Source organism: Chiloscyllium plagiosum, chromosome 38, assembly GCF_004010195.1.
Source record: "Chiloscyllium plagiosum isolate BGI_BamShark_2017 chromosome 38, ASM401019v2, whole genome shotgun sequence".
In the NCBI taxonomy this organism is placed as follows: domain Eukaryota; kingdom Metazoa; phylum Chordata; class Chondrichthyes; order Orectolobiformes; family Hemiscylliidae; genus Chiloscyllium; species Chiloscyllium plagiosum.
The window spans coordinates 839456-856542 of record NC_057747.1 but is presented as its reverse complement, the minus strand read 5'-3'; the positions used below and the strand labels follow the sequence as shown (position 1 = coordinate 856542).

At 42.6% G+C, this 17087-nt stretch overlaps 1 protein-coding gene across 4 annotated transcripts in view; it reads left to right on the top strand.

Annotated features, from left to right (window-relative positions):
- The first annotated feature begins 723 nt into the window (after positions 1–723).
- LOC122541740 (tetraspanin-5-like) overlaps positions 724–17087 on the top strand; it is a 68329-nt gene continuing 51965 nt past the window's right edge. For 2 of the 4 annotated variants that reach the window (XM_043678636.1, XM_043678634.1), the window contains exon 1: positions 724–952. In XM_043678636.1, coding sequence (XP_043534571.1) covers positions 872–952 — 81 coding nt within the window. In that variant the 5' untranslated portion in view covers positions 724–871. The remainder of the gene's footprint in view (positions 953–17087) is intronic. The other 2 variants (XM_043678633.1, XM_043678632.1) reach the window with 2 other exon arrangements.

The following is a 17087-nucleotide window of genomic DNA, read 5'->3' as shown; positions in this document are numbered from 1 at the left end:
CAAAGGCAGCAGATATGTGGGAACACCACCACCTGCAAGTTCCTCTCCAAGCCACTCACCATCCTGACCTGGAAATATATCATTGTTCCTTCACTGTTGCTGGGTCAGAATCCTGGATTCCTCTCCTTAATGGTATTGTAGGTCTGTGACAGCAGCGATTCAAGAGGACAGCTCACTTGTCAAGGGCAACTAGGAACCAGCAATAAATGCTGCTGACCACTACAAAGCTCCCCCTCACAAATGCTTCCAAACCTTACAAATCATGGACTCTTACAAATACTCCCAAAAAACCCCTCAAAGCCCAACAAAGTCGTCACCCTCTGAGTGAATAAGAGAAAGCCGTGGATACAAGTGTGATCATTTTTCTGCTTTATATCAGAGTATCTGAGATTTGATAATAACAATCAGCTTTAGGCGGGTTGTGTAAATCATCCCATCACAGCAACAATTCAAAACGCTGCTTGAAGAGTTAAATCTCTCAGAATCGTAGGCGTGCGACCCCAGTTACTCGGCGAGGCACTGCCTAGTTTTGCAAAGCCGAGAACCAGGGGAGATTGTACGGACAATTTTGGTAGTTTACACACACCCCTACCTCTCCTTCCTTCCATCCCTTCATCTCTCTCTCTCTGTTGTTGTGTTCCTCCTATTCTGGTTTGTTAAGTTTCCTGTCTGGTTCCGGCTCTAAGGCGGGTCTGAATTGCAGTGTTTCCTGCTCCGCCTTCGATCCGGGAGCCGGTTGCAGATTGCCCCGGGTTTCAGTGAAGGAGTTGCGGGCACACGGCGTGAGCAGTGCCGGGGCGCAGGGGGCAGGTACCCCCCGGGACTGGTAACCGGGTCCGCTGCACTGACAGCGGCGCACACAGAGACTGAGATGCTGTCTTACAAATACCAGGGGGCACAAGTCAACTGTCTCTTCAAATACATCCTGTTCACCCTCAACATTATCTTTTGGGTGAGTGTGGGGGTGAGGGTGAGGATGATGGGGTGGGGGAGGCACTTGTGACACTTGGGGTGATTTATAGGATTCAAGATGTTTGAATCGGGGTATTTGTGAGGGTGGTTTGTGGGATCAGGAAGTACTTTGAGGGTGGGTTTTAGGATCGGAGTGTTGGGAGGATAGTTTGTAGGGTCAGGAGTATTTTGAGTACAGTATGGGTTTTAAGCTCAGGCATTTATGAGGGTGGTTTTGGGCTTGAATATTTGGAAGGGTGATTTGTAGGATCTGGGGCAGTTTGGAAGGGTGCTTTATAGGGTCTGGGGCATTTGGGAGGGTGGGTTTTAAGGTCTGGGTATTTGGGAGGGTGTTTATAAGGTTGGAAGTATTTGGGAAGGTGGTTTATGAGGATGCTGCTGTGACTATCTTGACTGTTTCCAAGGAAATATTGAAAACCCTTTCTGATGTAATGTGACTGTCTGGCCAAAAGGCTTCTTTTTAAAAATTCATTCATGGGATATAGGTGTCACCGGCTACACCAGCATTTATTGCCCAGAGGGCAGTTAAGAGTCAACCATATTGCTATGGATCTCACATGTAGACCAGACCAGGTAAGGAAAGCAGATTTCCTTCCCTAAAGACACTAATGAACCAAATGGATTGTTCTAACAATCAACAATTGTTTCATAATGTGGAGGTGCCAGTGTTGGATTGGGTTGGGCAAGATCAGAAGTCACACAACACCAGTTTATAGTCGAACAGATTTATTGAAATCACATGATTTCAGAGCACTGCTCCTTCATCAAGTGAAGAGAAACACACAGGCACAGAATTTGTGGGCAGAGAGATCAAACGACCATATGAATGGTGTGAGTGGGATGTCAACAGGTCTCTTCAGGTGATCAAGAGTGTCAGACGGTGTGAGTAACGTGTCAACAGCTGAATAGCAAGTGAAGGGATGACCTATGATCTGATTAATTGAGGCAGAGAGATAATTACAAAAAATTAAAAATAAGCCATGTGGCTTGTCTCCAATACCATCTTATTTTTAATTTTAACACTAACCCTAATTGTCATGTGACAATTGTTTCATAATCATCATTAGACTCTTAATTCTAGATATTTATTGAATACAAATTCCACCATCTACCATAACAGGATGTTGTTTGGGTTCCTCAGAATGTTATTTGGATCTCTAGATTTATAGTGTAGTGATAATACTATTAGGTAATTGCCTCCCTCCTGCTACACTTCCATGTGAAATACTATTACACAAATGTAAGCCTTTGGTTAGCATGTGTGAATCTTGAAGTTGGATTAGGGATTAGTGAAATGGTGGGACGTCTGTGGGAGGGAGAGCAATATACAGCTATGGGGCACTGAAGGGGATTTGACATAAAGATTAAATCTGAAAAGAGACTAAAAGAAATTTCGGGCTGACAGCAGAAACCATACTAATTGTGCCTAGACACTTAATAAAGCAAAATAATGCTACACCAACAATATTACCAACCAAATAATGGCCTAACAACTTGTAATTATCCGAAGATACACAGTGAGTGTATTACATGGAAACCACATGAGTATCCACCACCCTTTGCCCCAGTTTATCAGTATAACCTTCTCTTCCTTGTCATGTGTTAATCCAGCTTGCCTTTCAATGCATTGATGCAATTTGTCCCAACCACTAATTGGCGAAGCAAGTTTAACAATTCTAACCACTGATAGCAACATGACTCCTGAATTCATTGTTGCATTCATTTGTCATCAACTTAAATATGGCTTTTAGTTTTGCATTTTCCCTTAGTGGTGATGTACATTCTCTACATTTACATTCTTGACATTAATTCCTTCATTGTCTCCATGTGCTTGAAGTGCCTGGTGCCTCATTTTTATTAGCTGTGGCTTCATTAGAATTAACCCATGCTTCAGTCGAAAGCTCTTTGGTCTTGACATCAGAGCATTGTAGATCAAAGACACTTGTGTGTCCATCAGCAGCAGCACTGTATTGAGGGAGTGCTGCTCTGTGTCAGTGAATGTCTTGATTCAGAAGAGATGTTAAATTGAGCTTCTGTCAAAACCAGTAGAAGTGTTCTCCTCGGTACCCTGATTGTTTTTAAAGCTGTACTAACATGGATTTTCTGACCATTATACCATTGATGTTTGTAGGGATCTTGCTGTGTACTGATTCAGTGTTTCTTCCTATGCACCAGACTGAGAGTACAAAGTCATTCTTCGGAGCAAAATACATGATTAGTTGATGTAGTTTTGAATGGTAGAGGAGAGAGCATCAAAGAGAATTATGGTTCCCTGATTCGTGTACACCAATCACTAAATGTAATCAGGACGGACAAATGTTGCATTGCATTGAGTATAGAAGTTGGGAAGTTATGTTGAAGTTGTATAGGAATTTGGTGAGGCCACACTTGGAGTATTGTTTTCAGTTTTGCTCACCTTGTTATAGGAAGAATGTTATTAAACTGGAAAGAGTGCAGAAGAAATTTACAAGGATGTTGCCAGGACTCTAGGGTCTGAGTTATAGCAAGAGGTTGGACAAGCAAGGACTTTTTTCTTTAGAGCGTAGGACACTGACTGGGGATTTTATAGAAGTGTATAAGATCATGAGAGACATGGATAGGGTGAATGCAGTCAGTTTTATGTTCCCAGGGTTGGAGAATTGAGGACTAGAGGGCAGTGAGAAGGAAGTGGATGCTTGTTGATGTAGTATCAATCAAATGGGCTGCTTTGTCTTGGATGGTCATAGAGGCATAGAGATGTACAGCATGGAAGAATCTGACTGGACAGATGTTGAATCTAAAATCTGTCATTCTGTACCCAAGACACTTCAAGTTGTTATTTTTAAAAATAACTATTACTTGTATGTTTTCTGATGAATTGTGCTTTAAACCTATGTTGTTGGTCGACAATTCCAGATGATGCTGCATAAACAACATTCCCCTAATCCTAACCCTTCAAGCTTTTAACCATGACCTTCAATTTATTTCCTCCAGTAACTGGCTCATCAGTTTCTCTGTCAGCCTGTTTAGAAATGTTAATCGTATTATCTGATCTCCTTTTTAACATTTGTTCATTGAAAGAAGGCCATTTTTTTAAGGGCCCACCCGTCCAAGCTCCCCAAGAGAATCAGGTTATAATGTTTCAGGATTGTGACCTAAAATCAGAATTCCAGCTCCTCTTGCCTCACCTTGTAACTCAAGTCTCATTTCCCTGGACAGTGTCATCTGTGGTTCAGTAGGGAGTAGAGTCACAGATGTACAGCATGGAAACAGACCCTTCGGTCCACCTGTCCATGCAGATCAGATATCCCACCTGCCAGCACCCGGCCTATATCTCTCCAAACCCTTCTTATTCATATACTGACCCAAATGCCACTTAAATGTTGCAATTGTACCAGCCTCCACCACTTCCTCTGGCAGCTCATTCTATACACGTATCACCCTCTGTGTGAAAAAGTTGCTCCGTAGGTCTCTTTTATATCTTTCCCCTCTCACCCTAAACCTATGCCCTCTAGTTCTGGACTCTCCGACCCCAGGGAAAAGACTTTGCCTATTTACCCTGTCCATGCCCCTCATAATATTGTAAACCTCTAAAAAGACCCCTCAGCCTCTGACGCTCCAGGGAAAACAGCCCCAGCCTGTTCAGCCTCTCCCTATAGCTCAAATTCTCCAACCCTGGCAACATCCTTGTAAATCTTTTCTGAACCCTTGCAAGTTTCACAACATCTTTCCGATAGGAAGGAGACCAGGACTAGACACAATATTCTAACAGTGGCCTAACCAATGTCCTGTACAGCTGCAACATGACCTCCCTACTCCTGTACTCAATACTCTGACTAATAAAGGAAAGAATACCAAACGCCTTCTTCACTATCCTACCTACCTGTGACTCCACTTTCAAGGAGCTATGAACCTGCACACCAAGGTCTCTTTGTTCAACAACACTCCCTAGGACCTTATCATTAAGAGTATAAGTCCTGCTAATATTTGCTTTCCCAAAATGCAGCATCTTGCATTAAACTCCATCTGCCACTTCTCAGCCCATTGACCTATCTGATCAAGATCCTGTTGTAATCTCAGGTAACCCTCTTTGCTGTCCAATTTTGGCGTCATCTGCAAACTTACCTCTTATGCTTGCATCCGAATAATTTATGTAAATGACAAAAAGTAGAGGACCCAGCACCAATCCTTGTGGCACTCTACTGGTCACAGGCCTCCAGTCTGAAAAACAACCCTCCACCACCCCCCTCTGTCTTCTACTTTTGAGCCAGTTTTCTATCCACATGGCTAGTTCTCCCTGTAATCTGAGAGATCTAACCTTGCTAATCAGTCTCCCATGGGGAACCTTATCAAACACCTTACTGAAGTCCATATAGATCACATCTACCACTCTGCCCTCATCAATCCTCTTTGTTACTTCCTCAAAAAACTCAATCAAGTTTGTGAGACATAATTTCCCACACATAAAGCCATGTTGACTATTCCTAATCAGTCCTTGCCTTTCCAAATACATGTACATCCTGTCCCTCAGGATTCCCTCCAACAACTTGTCCACCAATGACATCAGGCTCACTGGTCTATAGTTCCCTGGCTTGTCCTTACCACCCTTTAGATTACTTACAGTGTGGAAACAGGCCCTTCGGCCCAACAAGTCCACACCGCCCCGCCGAAGCGCAACCCACCCATACCCCTATATTTACCCCTCACCTAACACTACGGGCAATTTAGCTTGGCCAATTCACCTGACCTGCACATCTTTGGACTGTGGGAGGAAACCGGAGCACCCGGAGGAAACCCACGCAGACACGGGGAGAACGTGCAAACTCCACACAGTCAGTCGCCTGAGGCGGGAATTGAACCCGGGTCTCTGGCGCTGTGAGGCAGCAGTGCTAACCACTGTGCCACCGTGCCGCCCATCTTAAACAGTGGCACCACGTTAGCCAACCTCCAGTCTTCCGGCACCTCACCTGTGACTAGCGATGATACAAATATCTCAGCAAGAGGCCCAGCTTCCCACAGAGTTCTGGGGTTGAGCTTCTTGAGTGCTGTTGGAAGTGCACCCATCCTGTCAAATATGGAGTATTCCATCACACTCCTGACTTGTGCCTTTGGATTCACCTTGGTATTACCAAAAACTAGACTAAAAAAAATTTATATTATCTTTATTACTCCTGACAATATCAAACGTGAATACACTATTGAGAAGCAGGTGTAGACTATTTGGCCCATTGAGCTTGCCCCATCATTGGTGGTGTATTTGGCTTTAATGCTATCTCTGACCTGCTGGCCTCAAAGGGTGAATTGATTGAGGCTATTATGATTTTTAAACAAATTCATGTGTTTGAAAAGAGACAGGAGAAAGTGAGGTCTGCAGATGCAGACACCCTTGAGGGGTGGAGCAGTCCAGGGCATTAACCTTAAAATCAGAGTCAATCAAGGGAGAGTTCAGGAACATGTCATTGGCTGGTAGAAGAATGAAACTCTCTGACCTCGAGCTGGACATTCCACTTTTAAATTGAGAATAAATAAATTTTTAGTAGGGAAAGGTTTTTAGGAATGTGCAGCCAATGTTTCTCTGGAGAGATAAGACTCATGACAGTATTACACGATGGGACAGGCTTGCGAGGCAACATGGAAGCTGCCTGTTGTGTTCTCCTGAGCTCTGTTGGGATTTGTGTGTCATATAAGATACTGAGTAAACCCACTGTCATTATTTTTCTTCCACTATGGTATCTGTTGTTGTCTTACAACAGAACTGTTAGGTGGAGAGAGCTGGTGTGAAATGTTGGAAGGGCAAGTTTGTTGGTATAGCAGTAATCTCTGTTTGTGCAGTAAATTCATGTTATTCCCAGTCCATGTTTAGCCATCAGAAAGTTTCCAATCCATTGTGCAGGTTTCAATGAGGGGAGGCTCCAGTCAACTGGCTCGATCCAGAATCCTTAGCAATTCTGAGCTGTCCCGTGATTGGGATGCTGCTGCTTCTCCAAATGGATATGGAAGAATCTGACTGGACAGATGTTGAATCCAGGATAGGTCACTGTGATGTGATATGGCAAGTTACTTATTGCAGCTTGTGATTTCTTATTGAGTTCAGACTTGAGAAAATACTAGAGAAGAGGTAACCCTGCTCTGAGTCTGCATGTGTTCTTCCTCCAACCAGAGATCACTGGATAGTGCTCAGGATTAGGAATCCAGCTGAATTCTCCTTTATCTCTTATCCAGGTGACCGCTGCACAGTGACCAGGAGCAGGAACCTTGGTTGATCTCCCCTCTGTCTAAAATCTGTCATTCTGTACCCAAGACACTTCAAGTTGTTATTTTTAAAAATAACTATTACTTGTATGTTTTCTGATGAATTGTGCTTTAAACCTATGTTGTTGGTCGACAATTCCAGATGCTGCTGCATAAACAACATTCCCCTAATCCTAACCCTTCAAGCTTTTAATTATGACCTTCAATTTATTTCCTCCAGTAACTGGCTCATCAGTTTCTCTGTAAACAGTTTTTCTCTTGTCAGCCTGTTTAGAAATGTTAATCGTATTAGCTGATCTCCTTTTTAGCATTTGTTCATTGAAAGAAAGCTATTTTTTTAAGGGCCCAACCATCCAAGCTCCTCCCGCCCCATAGAAACAGAAAACAACAGAAATACCTTGGCAGCTCCTGCAGAGAGAGAATCAGGTTATAATGTTTCAGGATTGTGACCTAAAATCAGAATTCCAGCTCCTCTTGCCTCACCATGTAACTTGAGTCTCATTTCCCTGGACAGTGTCATCTGTGGTTCAGTAGGGAGTAGAGTCACAGATATACAGCATGGAAACAGACCCTTCGGTCCACCTGTCCATGTCGACCAGATATCCCAACTCAATCTAGTCCCACCTGCCAGCATCCGGCCCATATCCCGCCAAACCCTCCTATTCATATACCCATCCAAATGCCTTTTAAATGTTGCAATTGTACCAGCCTCCACCACTTCCTCTGGCAGCTCATTCCATACACGTACCACCCTCTACTCATGTTTTTTATCTAGAAAGGTGGGTTCAAGCCTGTCTCAAAACAGTTAATCATGTTTGACTGAAAGGGAGCTTCAGTATGAGGGGTAGTCTTTCAGATGAAATGTTAAATTGATGCCTAGTGTGTTCTCTGAAGTCATAATGAAGATCTTGTGACACTTTTTGTGGAAGAGAAGTTCTTTCATTGGTCAATATCTATCCTTCAACTGACCTCAGTAAAGAAATTGTCTGATAACAGTCCAGAAACCTTGGTTGCAGGTTTCTGACATGAACACAGTGACAGTTCCTCAAGAGCAATATCTTGGCTCTGGAGTTGTTTGGATTGTCTTGAGGTGCTGAAACGTGCAAGTGGAAGTCTTTGTAGCTTGTAGCAGTGACCTTGTTCAGCACAGTTCTCATACCCTAGAAAATTTGCCCCGGTTTAGCTTCTGGTCAAAGGTCAGGCAGTCTGGTGCAGGATTGTGGACAGTCACTACAGATGTCTAGTGAGAGGTCCTGTAGAAACCTTTTGGGATTAGCTAAACCACCTGTCCTTTCAGAAGACTGAGTATTTTAGCAGACAGAATTATTTTTAGCAACTGATTGAGATTAATTTGGAGTTGTGGCAGGGCAGGTGCTGTGGCCTTGCTGGTAAGGGATGAAGTGCAGCTGTTTACCAATGTGATACTGATCTAAGTGCAACACAAATACTGAGGCTGTGGTTTTCTCTTTGTTTCGAATCAATGCAGTTTTGCACATTGTACCTGCCCCTAGTTTGAAATTAGAAGGCAACAGCTCCAGTGACTTCCTGTAGCACAGGAGCAAAGCTGTTCTCTGACTCTGGAAGAAAGTGAGGAGTGCACATGCTGGAGCTCAGAGTTGAGAGTGTAGTGCTGGAAAAGCACAACAGGTCAGGCAGCATCCGAGGAACACAAAAATCGACGTTTCAAGCATAAGCCCTTTTGCCCGAAACACCGATTCTCCGGCTCCTTGGATGCTGCCTGACCTGCTGTGCTTTTCTAGCACTACACTCTCAACTCTCACTCAACCCATTTCTCTCAGTGACAGACCCCTCTGCCTTCCCCCCAACAGACCCTTCTCCCTTCCCCAGTGACATATCCCTCCCCCTTCCCCCCAGTAACAGACCCTCTCCCTTCCCCAGTGACACATCCCTCCCCATTCCCCCAGTGATAGACTTGTATGTTGTAATCCCTCTCCCAGCAACAGTGCTCAATCTCTCTCACTGAGTGTCTCCCTCTTACCATGGCACGCCCCAAACCCCCAACCCTCAGTGATGGATCTGGAACCTTCACTGTTCCCTGAGCTCATTTTGTAAAACTGGCCGTGAGTGAGGGGTGTGAGGTTTGAGAGCCACTGCTGGAGCAGTTTCAGAAATTAGCTTTAACTAACAAACAGTATCTCATCATGGTAGAAGAGAAATTGTTGTATTATTGTTCCTAAACCTAACCCTAACCCTATCACAGTGATGTGCAGCAGACTCAGTGGTGACCCTTCAAGAACCAGGTTTTGATGACGAACCAATTTTCATGATATTGATTGGAGTAACTCTGACATAAACCAAGACATAACACATGAGACATATGTGCATGTGTACACATTGAGACACTTAATCTTATGCACGCATGCTGAGACATGCATGCACACACTGAGATAGACACATTAAGATTTGATTTCACACAGGGCCACACACATGCTGAGACATGCATGCAGAAGTAGGGATATATACACTGAGACTGACACAGTAAGGTATAGCTCACACAGTGACATAGATGCACGTAGATGCTGAGATATGCAAATGAAGACATGCTGAGACACAGACTCATATTGAGACACAGACACACACTCACACTTGCACATACTGTGACACACACACAGATGTTACTGAGATACACTCACTGTGATACACCCACATATGAAGCCATATGCACACAAACATGTGGACTTGTTGGGCTGAAGGGCCTGTTTCCACACTGTAGGGAATCTAATCTAATACACAGCCATGCTGAGATAAAGACACACGCTGCTTACATCACTGTGTGTGTCACACAGACACAAACATTGTGGGGAAATTGTTGGAGTCTATAACTTGCTTTCAGTATCCAGTGAATCCAGCATGGATTTGTGACAGGTAGGTCATGCCTGACAAACGTCACTGAAGTTTTGAAAAAGTGACTAAGGTAATGGACAGGAGAATATCTTTGGATGTTTATATGGACTTCTGGAGGCAATTGATAAAGTCCCCCATAAGACTGATGACTAAGGTATTGAGGGCAAGATACTGATGTTGCTGGGAAATTGGTTGAGTGGCAGATGATAGATATGAGGGATAATGGGGAGATACCCAAGTTGGCAGAATGTGACCTGTGGTGACCCCCAGGACACTGCAACACATGCACAGTTAGGGATTCAATTATTTACATTAATTATTAACAACTTAGATAATGGCATAAAAGGTCGTATATCCACATTTGTTGACGTAAAGTTAGTGGCTTTGTTGCATAGCATAATGTTGCAAGGGGATATTGGTAAGCTGGGTGAATGGGCAAAACTGCGGCAGATGTCTTTGAACTTATTTTGAGACATCCTGAGAACCTGATAGGAGTTCAAGGAGTTGCAAGTGTGAGGTTCTCCATTTTGGACCATGTTAGCACTGCTGCCTCACAGCACCAGGGACCTGGGTTCAGTTCCAGCCTCGGGCAACTGTCTGTGTGGAGTTTGCACATTCTTCCCTTATCTGCATGGGTTTCCTCTGGGTGCTCCAGTTTCCTCCCACAGTCCAAAGATGTGCATGTTAGGTGGTTTGGCCATGCTAAATTGCCCATACTTATCCATGTATGTGCAGGCTAGGTGGGTTAGCCATGGGAAATGCAAGGTTACAGGGATAAGGTAGGGGGGTGGGATGCTCTTTGGCAAGTCAGTGTAACTCGATGGGCCAAATGGCCTGCTTCCACACTGTGAGGATTCTATGATTTTATGTTCAAGTGTATTTTCTGGATGCTATGAGGATAAATATACTGGATGTCCAAAGAGACTTTGGTGTTCAGTTGCATTGATCTTGAAAATAGCACAAACTAGTGCAGAAAATAATCAGTAAAGCTAATGGAATGCTGACCTTTATATCTAGAGGACAGGAGTTTAAGAATGCAGATGTCATGCTGCAGTTACACAAAACCCTGGTTAGACCCCAGTGGAGTACTGTGAATAGATTAGAAAGAATATATTTACCTTGGAGCAACTACAATTATATAAGAATGATATAAGGTTTATAAGAATGATACCTAGACTTCAGGGGTTAAATTATGATGAGAGATTATACAAATTAGGCCTGTTTTTCTCTAAGATGTAGAAAGTTAAGGGGTAATCTGATCAAAGTCTTCAATATATTAACAGGAAAAGATAGGGTAGATGAAGATAAACCATTTCCACTGGTTATGGATTCTAGAACTAGGTGGCATAGTCTGAGCATTAGGGTCAGACCTTTCAGAAGAGAAGTTTTAAGAAGCACTTCTTTACATAAAGGCTGTTTCTATATCTTTAATACCTTTAGAGGTTTTAGTTAGAATTGTGATTGAAATTGTTGGGCAATGTCATTGATTTGGGGCGGCACGGTGGCTCAGTGGTTAGCACTGCTGCCTCACAACACCAGGGTCCCAAGTTCAATTCCAGCCTCAGGCGACTGTCTGGGTGGAGTTTCCTCCGGGTGCTCCGGTTTCCTCCCACAGCCCAAAGATGTGCAGGTCAGGTGAACTGGCCATGCTAAATTGCCCATAGTGTTAGGTGCATTAGTCAGAGGGAATTGGGGCTGGGTGGGTTACTCTTCGGAGGGGCGGAGCGGACTGGTTGTGCCGAAGGGCCTGTTTCCACACTGTAGGGAATCTAACCTAATCTAATCTCTAAATAAAAAGAGAGGAATTTCCTGTGTTTTCAATAAGCCTGTTTCTGAATAGAGACCAACACTTCCACTGGACACAGACTGGGCCGAGGAATTGTGTCACTGGATAGTTGGAAATGGCTTTGTTTCCAGATTGGATTCATTGTCTCTCTTGGATGCAGCTTGTGTTGCCTCTGGCAGTGCTTGACTTCCTTGTGCAGGCTACCATGTTAGTGCTTCTAGTTACAGTCTAGAGGCACTGGTTGTTACAGTGGCTGCCTTCACTCTCTCGCCTTTCCTCCACCCCACCTCTTCCTCTCTTGAATGTACTTATTCCCAGTAGGGAAGAAGTGACAAATGGTCAAGTTGATGCTGTGCACGAAACAGGAAGTGTCAGTACATGACTGCTTGTTTCCTGTGTAGCATTGTGAGAGAATTGGGACAGGAAACTGTCTGCTTTTAGCTTCGTGTTTGCAAATTTGACTCCAAGACAGACTTTCCACCCTCTGGCTTGTCTCTTGACTACTTACATGAAATTTATGATTGCAATGGTGAGTGAGAGAGAGAAAGAGCGATTTCAGACACCAAGCACTCCAAAGTCAGATTAAATTTAGACCAAACCTCTCTTTATTTAGTTCCAGCGAGACCCTCAAGTACGTGTCTCAATCCCTCCTCCCCAGCCCCTGCCAAATCTCAGAAGACTGCATCAGTGTGATATATTTCTGTTGCTGAAACCAGGCATCCTGTGATGGGGACTGCACTGTGAGAGATTGCAGGGAATCATCGAATTGGAAGTCTGATATTTGTCAAAGGTGTGGTAGGCAACAGACATGACCCAGACACAGAGAATATGACTCAGAAAAGCCCAAAGATGATGAGCCACTATAAATTCAGAGGGTTAGACAAATGAGAAGCAACCTTATTAAAATATGCAAGATTCTTGGGAGCCTTGACAGGATAGTTGCAAAGAGGTTGTTTCCCCTTGTGAGAGAGTCTAGGACCAGAGGGTACAACTTCAGAATAAGGGGTTGCCCATATAAGACAGAGATAATGAAAAATTTCTTTTTTCAGATGCTAATGAATGTGTGGAATTCCTTTCCAGAGAGGGCTGTTGAGGCTGGAACATTAGGGATATTCAAGGGTGAAGTAGATAGATTTTTAATCAGTAAGGAAATCGACGATTATAGGGAAAGGCAAGAAGGTGGAGTTGAGGATTATCAGATCAGATGATCTCATAGAATGGCAGAGCAAACTTGATGGGCTGAATTGAAAATGTGTTGCTGGAAAAGTGCAGCAGGTCAGGCAGCATCCAAGGAGCAGGAGAATCGACGTTTCGGGCACGAGCCCTTCTTCAGGAATGGCTCCAGCATCTGCAGTCCTCACTTTCTCCTTGATGGGCTGAATGGCCTACTTCTATATTTTCTGGCCATAGGGGAAAGTCTGACCTCTTACCTATGCAAATAGTCAAGAGAAAGGCCTTACAACTCATGGGACTGAGAAGACACAGTTCAGTAAACTTGAAATCTTTCCAACTGTGTCATAGTTAGATAGTTCAGTTATTTTTTTTCTTGTTCAATAAGCATCTGTTTTATTATTAAAACAAAATCTGTAGCTTGCCATGTTTATGTTTCAGTGAAAGACCATCATGTTAAATTAATACAAAATATATGATCTATTAAGCTAGATTTCCTTCTGAGATCTGATTTGTCCAGTACTAAACTCGCTGGGATCATAACAGCTGTAATGCACAAAATGTGACCACATGATAAGAGGATAAGGGAACTTTGATGGATGTTGATTTATTAAACAAAACCTTTTGGTGATGTTGGAATGCTTGATCTTTTTGTTGCACTTTTGTGTCAAAACCTCCTCTGACAATGATTTCAACATTCCTGAAGAAGGGCCTGTGCCCGAAATTTCGAATCTCCTGTTCCCTGGATGCTGCCTGACCTGCTGTGCTGTTCCAGCAATAAAGTTTCAACAATGATTTCAACATGCCAGGTTGTGTAATCTGTTTGTGTATGCCTTCACAAACCAGAATGAATGGTGCAGAACCAGTGACAAATGCTGTGGCAAAGATGGGGGAGAAGTATAGAACACTTTTCAATATATTTTATACTGTGGAAACTATCACAGGTTCCTGTGCCTGCTTATTTGGTTGTTTTCACATATATATGTTGTCTTAAAGGAGGCAGAGAGATTTAGGGATGGAATTCCAGGTTCTTATTCTTTGCTTTGGGGAGGAAAGTGATCTGATAACTGCAAAGTTAATGGTGTAGATACCAGGAAATAAGAGATGAGTCAAATATATGATTGAAAATTGTTTTCACATTGTCAAGTCATTTAAGAATCATTTAAGTTTCTGACTTAGTTTAGTGACTCATAATTATAATGCTTAAGTCATTATAGTCCTCAATCTTGTCACAAGAAAGTAAGCTAAAACATTGGCTTTCTCGTTTAGTTCTTCTTCATAAATCTGCAATGACTTTGTTGTTCTGTCAGGTTTATTATGCCTTTCCTTTCTGAAATTTGTCTTGGGAAATGGCCTCTTGCATGCAATAATTGCACCACTTTGATGTTGCTGTTTATGGATCTTGCTGCGTTAAAAATGATTGCCACATTCCATGTCTTGTAACAGTGACCAAAGTACCTCATGGCTTATGAAGTGTTTGAGATGTCCTGAGGCGCTGTCTAAATGTAGGTCCATCTTATTTTCCTGGGTATTGTGTCAGTGGTTAAGCATGAACTATGCTCCTTTGAAACTCCTTTTACTTTTAAATCTTTACCAAGGTTTCAATAAATCCATGCTTTAGGGGCTGATTTTGTGCTGAGGATGTGAGATCATCCTGGATTCCTGCTACAATTGGTGAATTATTAACCAGTTATGAGGCCAGACACACACTTCACATAATCACAGAACTACTAAGTTGCAGAAGGAGGTCATTCAGATCATCGTGTCTGCACTGACTCTGTTACTCAGTCGGACTGCATAAACTATCTTTTCCCAATACAATATTCAAATAATTACCCAATGTACTCTTGAATACCTCTAGGGAGGTGCATTCCTTACCCTAAACTATTCGCAATGTGAAAAAAGTTTCTTTTGACATTACCCTTTACATCTCTATGACTCTATTTGCACATCAATTTAAATTGTTACAGTTTATAATATACATTTCTATGTTTTCATGTCATTAAATATTTATATATTCATAGTCAGAGCCTGACTGTGCATATGTTCCCATGATTCTGGGATGTTTCCTTGCCAGACTAACTGAAGCTCAAATTCTTACAGCACAGTTTATATTCAAGAAGGGAAAAAAAGTGTTGTGTTTATTTGGTCTTTATCAATTTTACCAGAAGTTGGGCTGTGTAGCAAAAATACCATTTGCTAACTAGCATGTTGTGTTCGATAGTGGTATGTCAGTGAGGAGGAGATTGTCAGCCTTGGGTGAAGAGGAGATATGAAGGCAGTCAGTAAGGGCGGTGTCCATCTGTGGCATCACCAAGGAGACTGAACTTGTGGTTTATAATCAGCACACTCTCTGTCTTTGTATTTCAATGTCCACGTGATTTATTGAAGAGTGTAGCTTCTTTAAATATTTATTTTTTCCCTTGTGGTCAGTGAAAGGAGCTACCTTTGTGTGTGACATTCACAGGAGATTTCAGGCTCTTGTCCACCTACATGGTTCAAAAAGAATATTGTTCACGATCCCCAACTGTATGCAGGACATAGCAGTTCATACAGCACAATCTGAAGCCGCATTTCCTATTCCCTCAGATGGTGTAGATAGTACAAATATATACAAATGAGACACTCCCAGGAAGTGATGCAATGTCAAAAGATCTTGCTTTCTCGTAGATTTGTGGTAACATGAAGCCACAGTAAGGGGTTTCTAAAATAAAGTGAATGTTTTCCTCACCTCAGCAGACTCTATAAACATTCTTTAGACTCAAAGAATCCCTACAGTGTGGAAGCAGGCCATTCAGTCAATCATATCCCCTCCAACCCTCTGAAGAACATTCCAGCCAGACCCACCCTATCCCTGTAACCCTGCATTTCCCATGGCTATCCCACTCCACCTGCACGTCTTTGGATTGTGGGAGGAAACCGGAGCCCCTAGAGGAAACTCACACAGACATGTGCAAAGCTACACAGACTTTTTTTATTTCAAAAATATACTTTATTCATAAAATAATTTGATGGTCTATACAGTTGGTCATGCCATACATACGTAAACATTTACATACAGAGAGCAGAATTTATCATTTGTATATACAGGTCTGTACGTTTACCAATCATATGTCCATATATTTAGCTGAGGCGTCAGCAGAGCCCAAATGACTGACACAGACAGTCACCCGAAGGTGGAATCAAACTTGGGTCCTTGGCACTGTTGGAACAGTGCTAACCAGTGAGCCACAGTGTTACCCTTTACACAACGAGGTGAAGAGTGTAATAATCAAGGACACAGCGATCAGGACTGATGCCATACTGAAGTACACTGTAGTGAAGTTTGAAAACCCAATGTCTGCAGTAACTGCTGATATGTTAATTACTTTCTTTAGCATCCCAAAGCTGTTCAGCCTGTGGTATGGGATTCACATGATTAATTTTATAAATGACTGGCTGCTGTTGAACCTGGAATTTGTGGGCTAAATCGTGAAGCTGATCTGAAATGTTCAAGACAGTGTCATGGTGAACAACTGTGTCAGTACAGATAGTGGCTAAGATTTCACACTAATACTGATCTTCTCCCTTCTCACATGACGGTTTTGAAGCAGAGCAGATTAGCCATTTGGTAGTACAGAATAACACTGGAAAACAATGTATTTTGTTGAAGCTTTTCATCATCTTGCACTCATCAGGACAATTTGCAAGAATACCAAAGTTAAGGGGAATGACGTAAGCTACATGACAAAAGAGTCTGTACCAATCAGAGATCTCTTTCTGATCAATCAGCACTCTTTTTATACCTTTACAATAGTATTCTTACAAATTGTCCTGATGTGCACAAGAGAAAGGGCTTTGGAAAATTGTGTCTTTTTAAAAAGCACTGAGATTGATGTCACCTTTAACTGTCAGAAAGCAGCATACAAACTCTGATACATAGGAAGGTAGTTGTGGTTATTTGATTGAATTCCACTTAAGAAAATCACTGCACGAGACCCTCAGGAAGACTCCTTCAGTTTAACTCTTTGCTGCCTCATTCCTGACCTTCAGCATGTCAAGAATGATTGAGGTTTCTTAATCA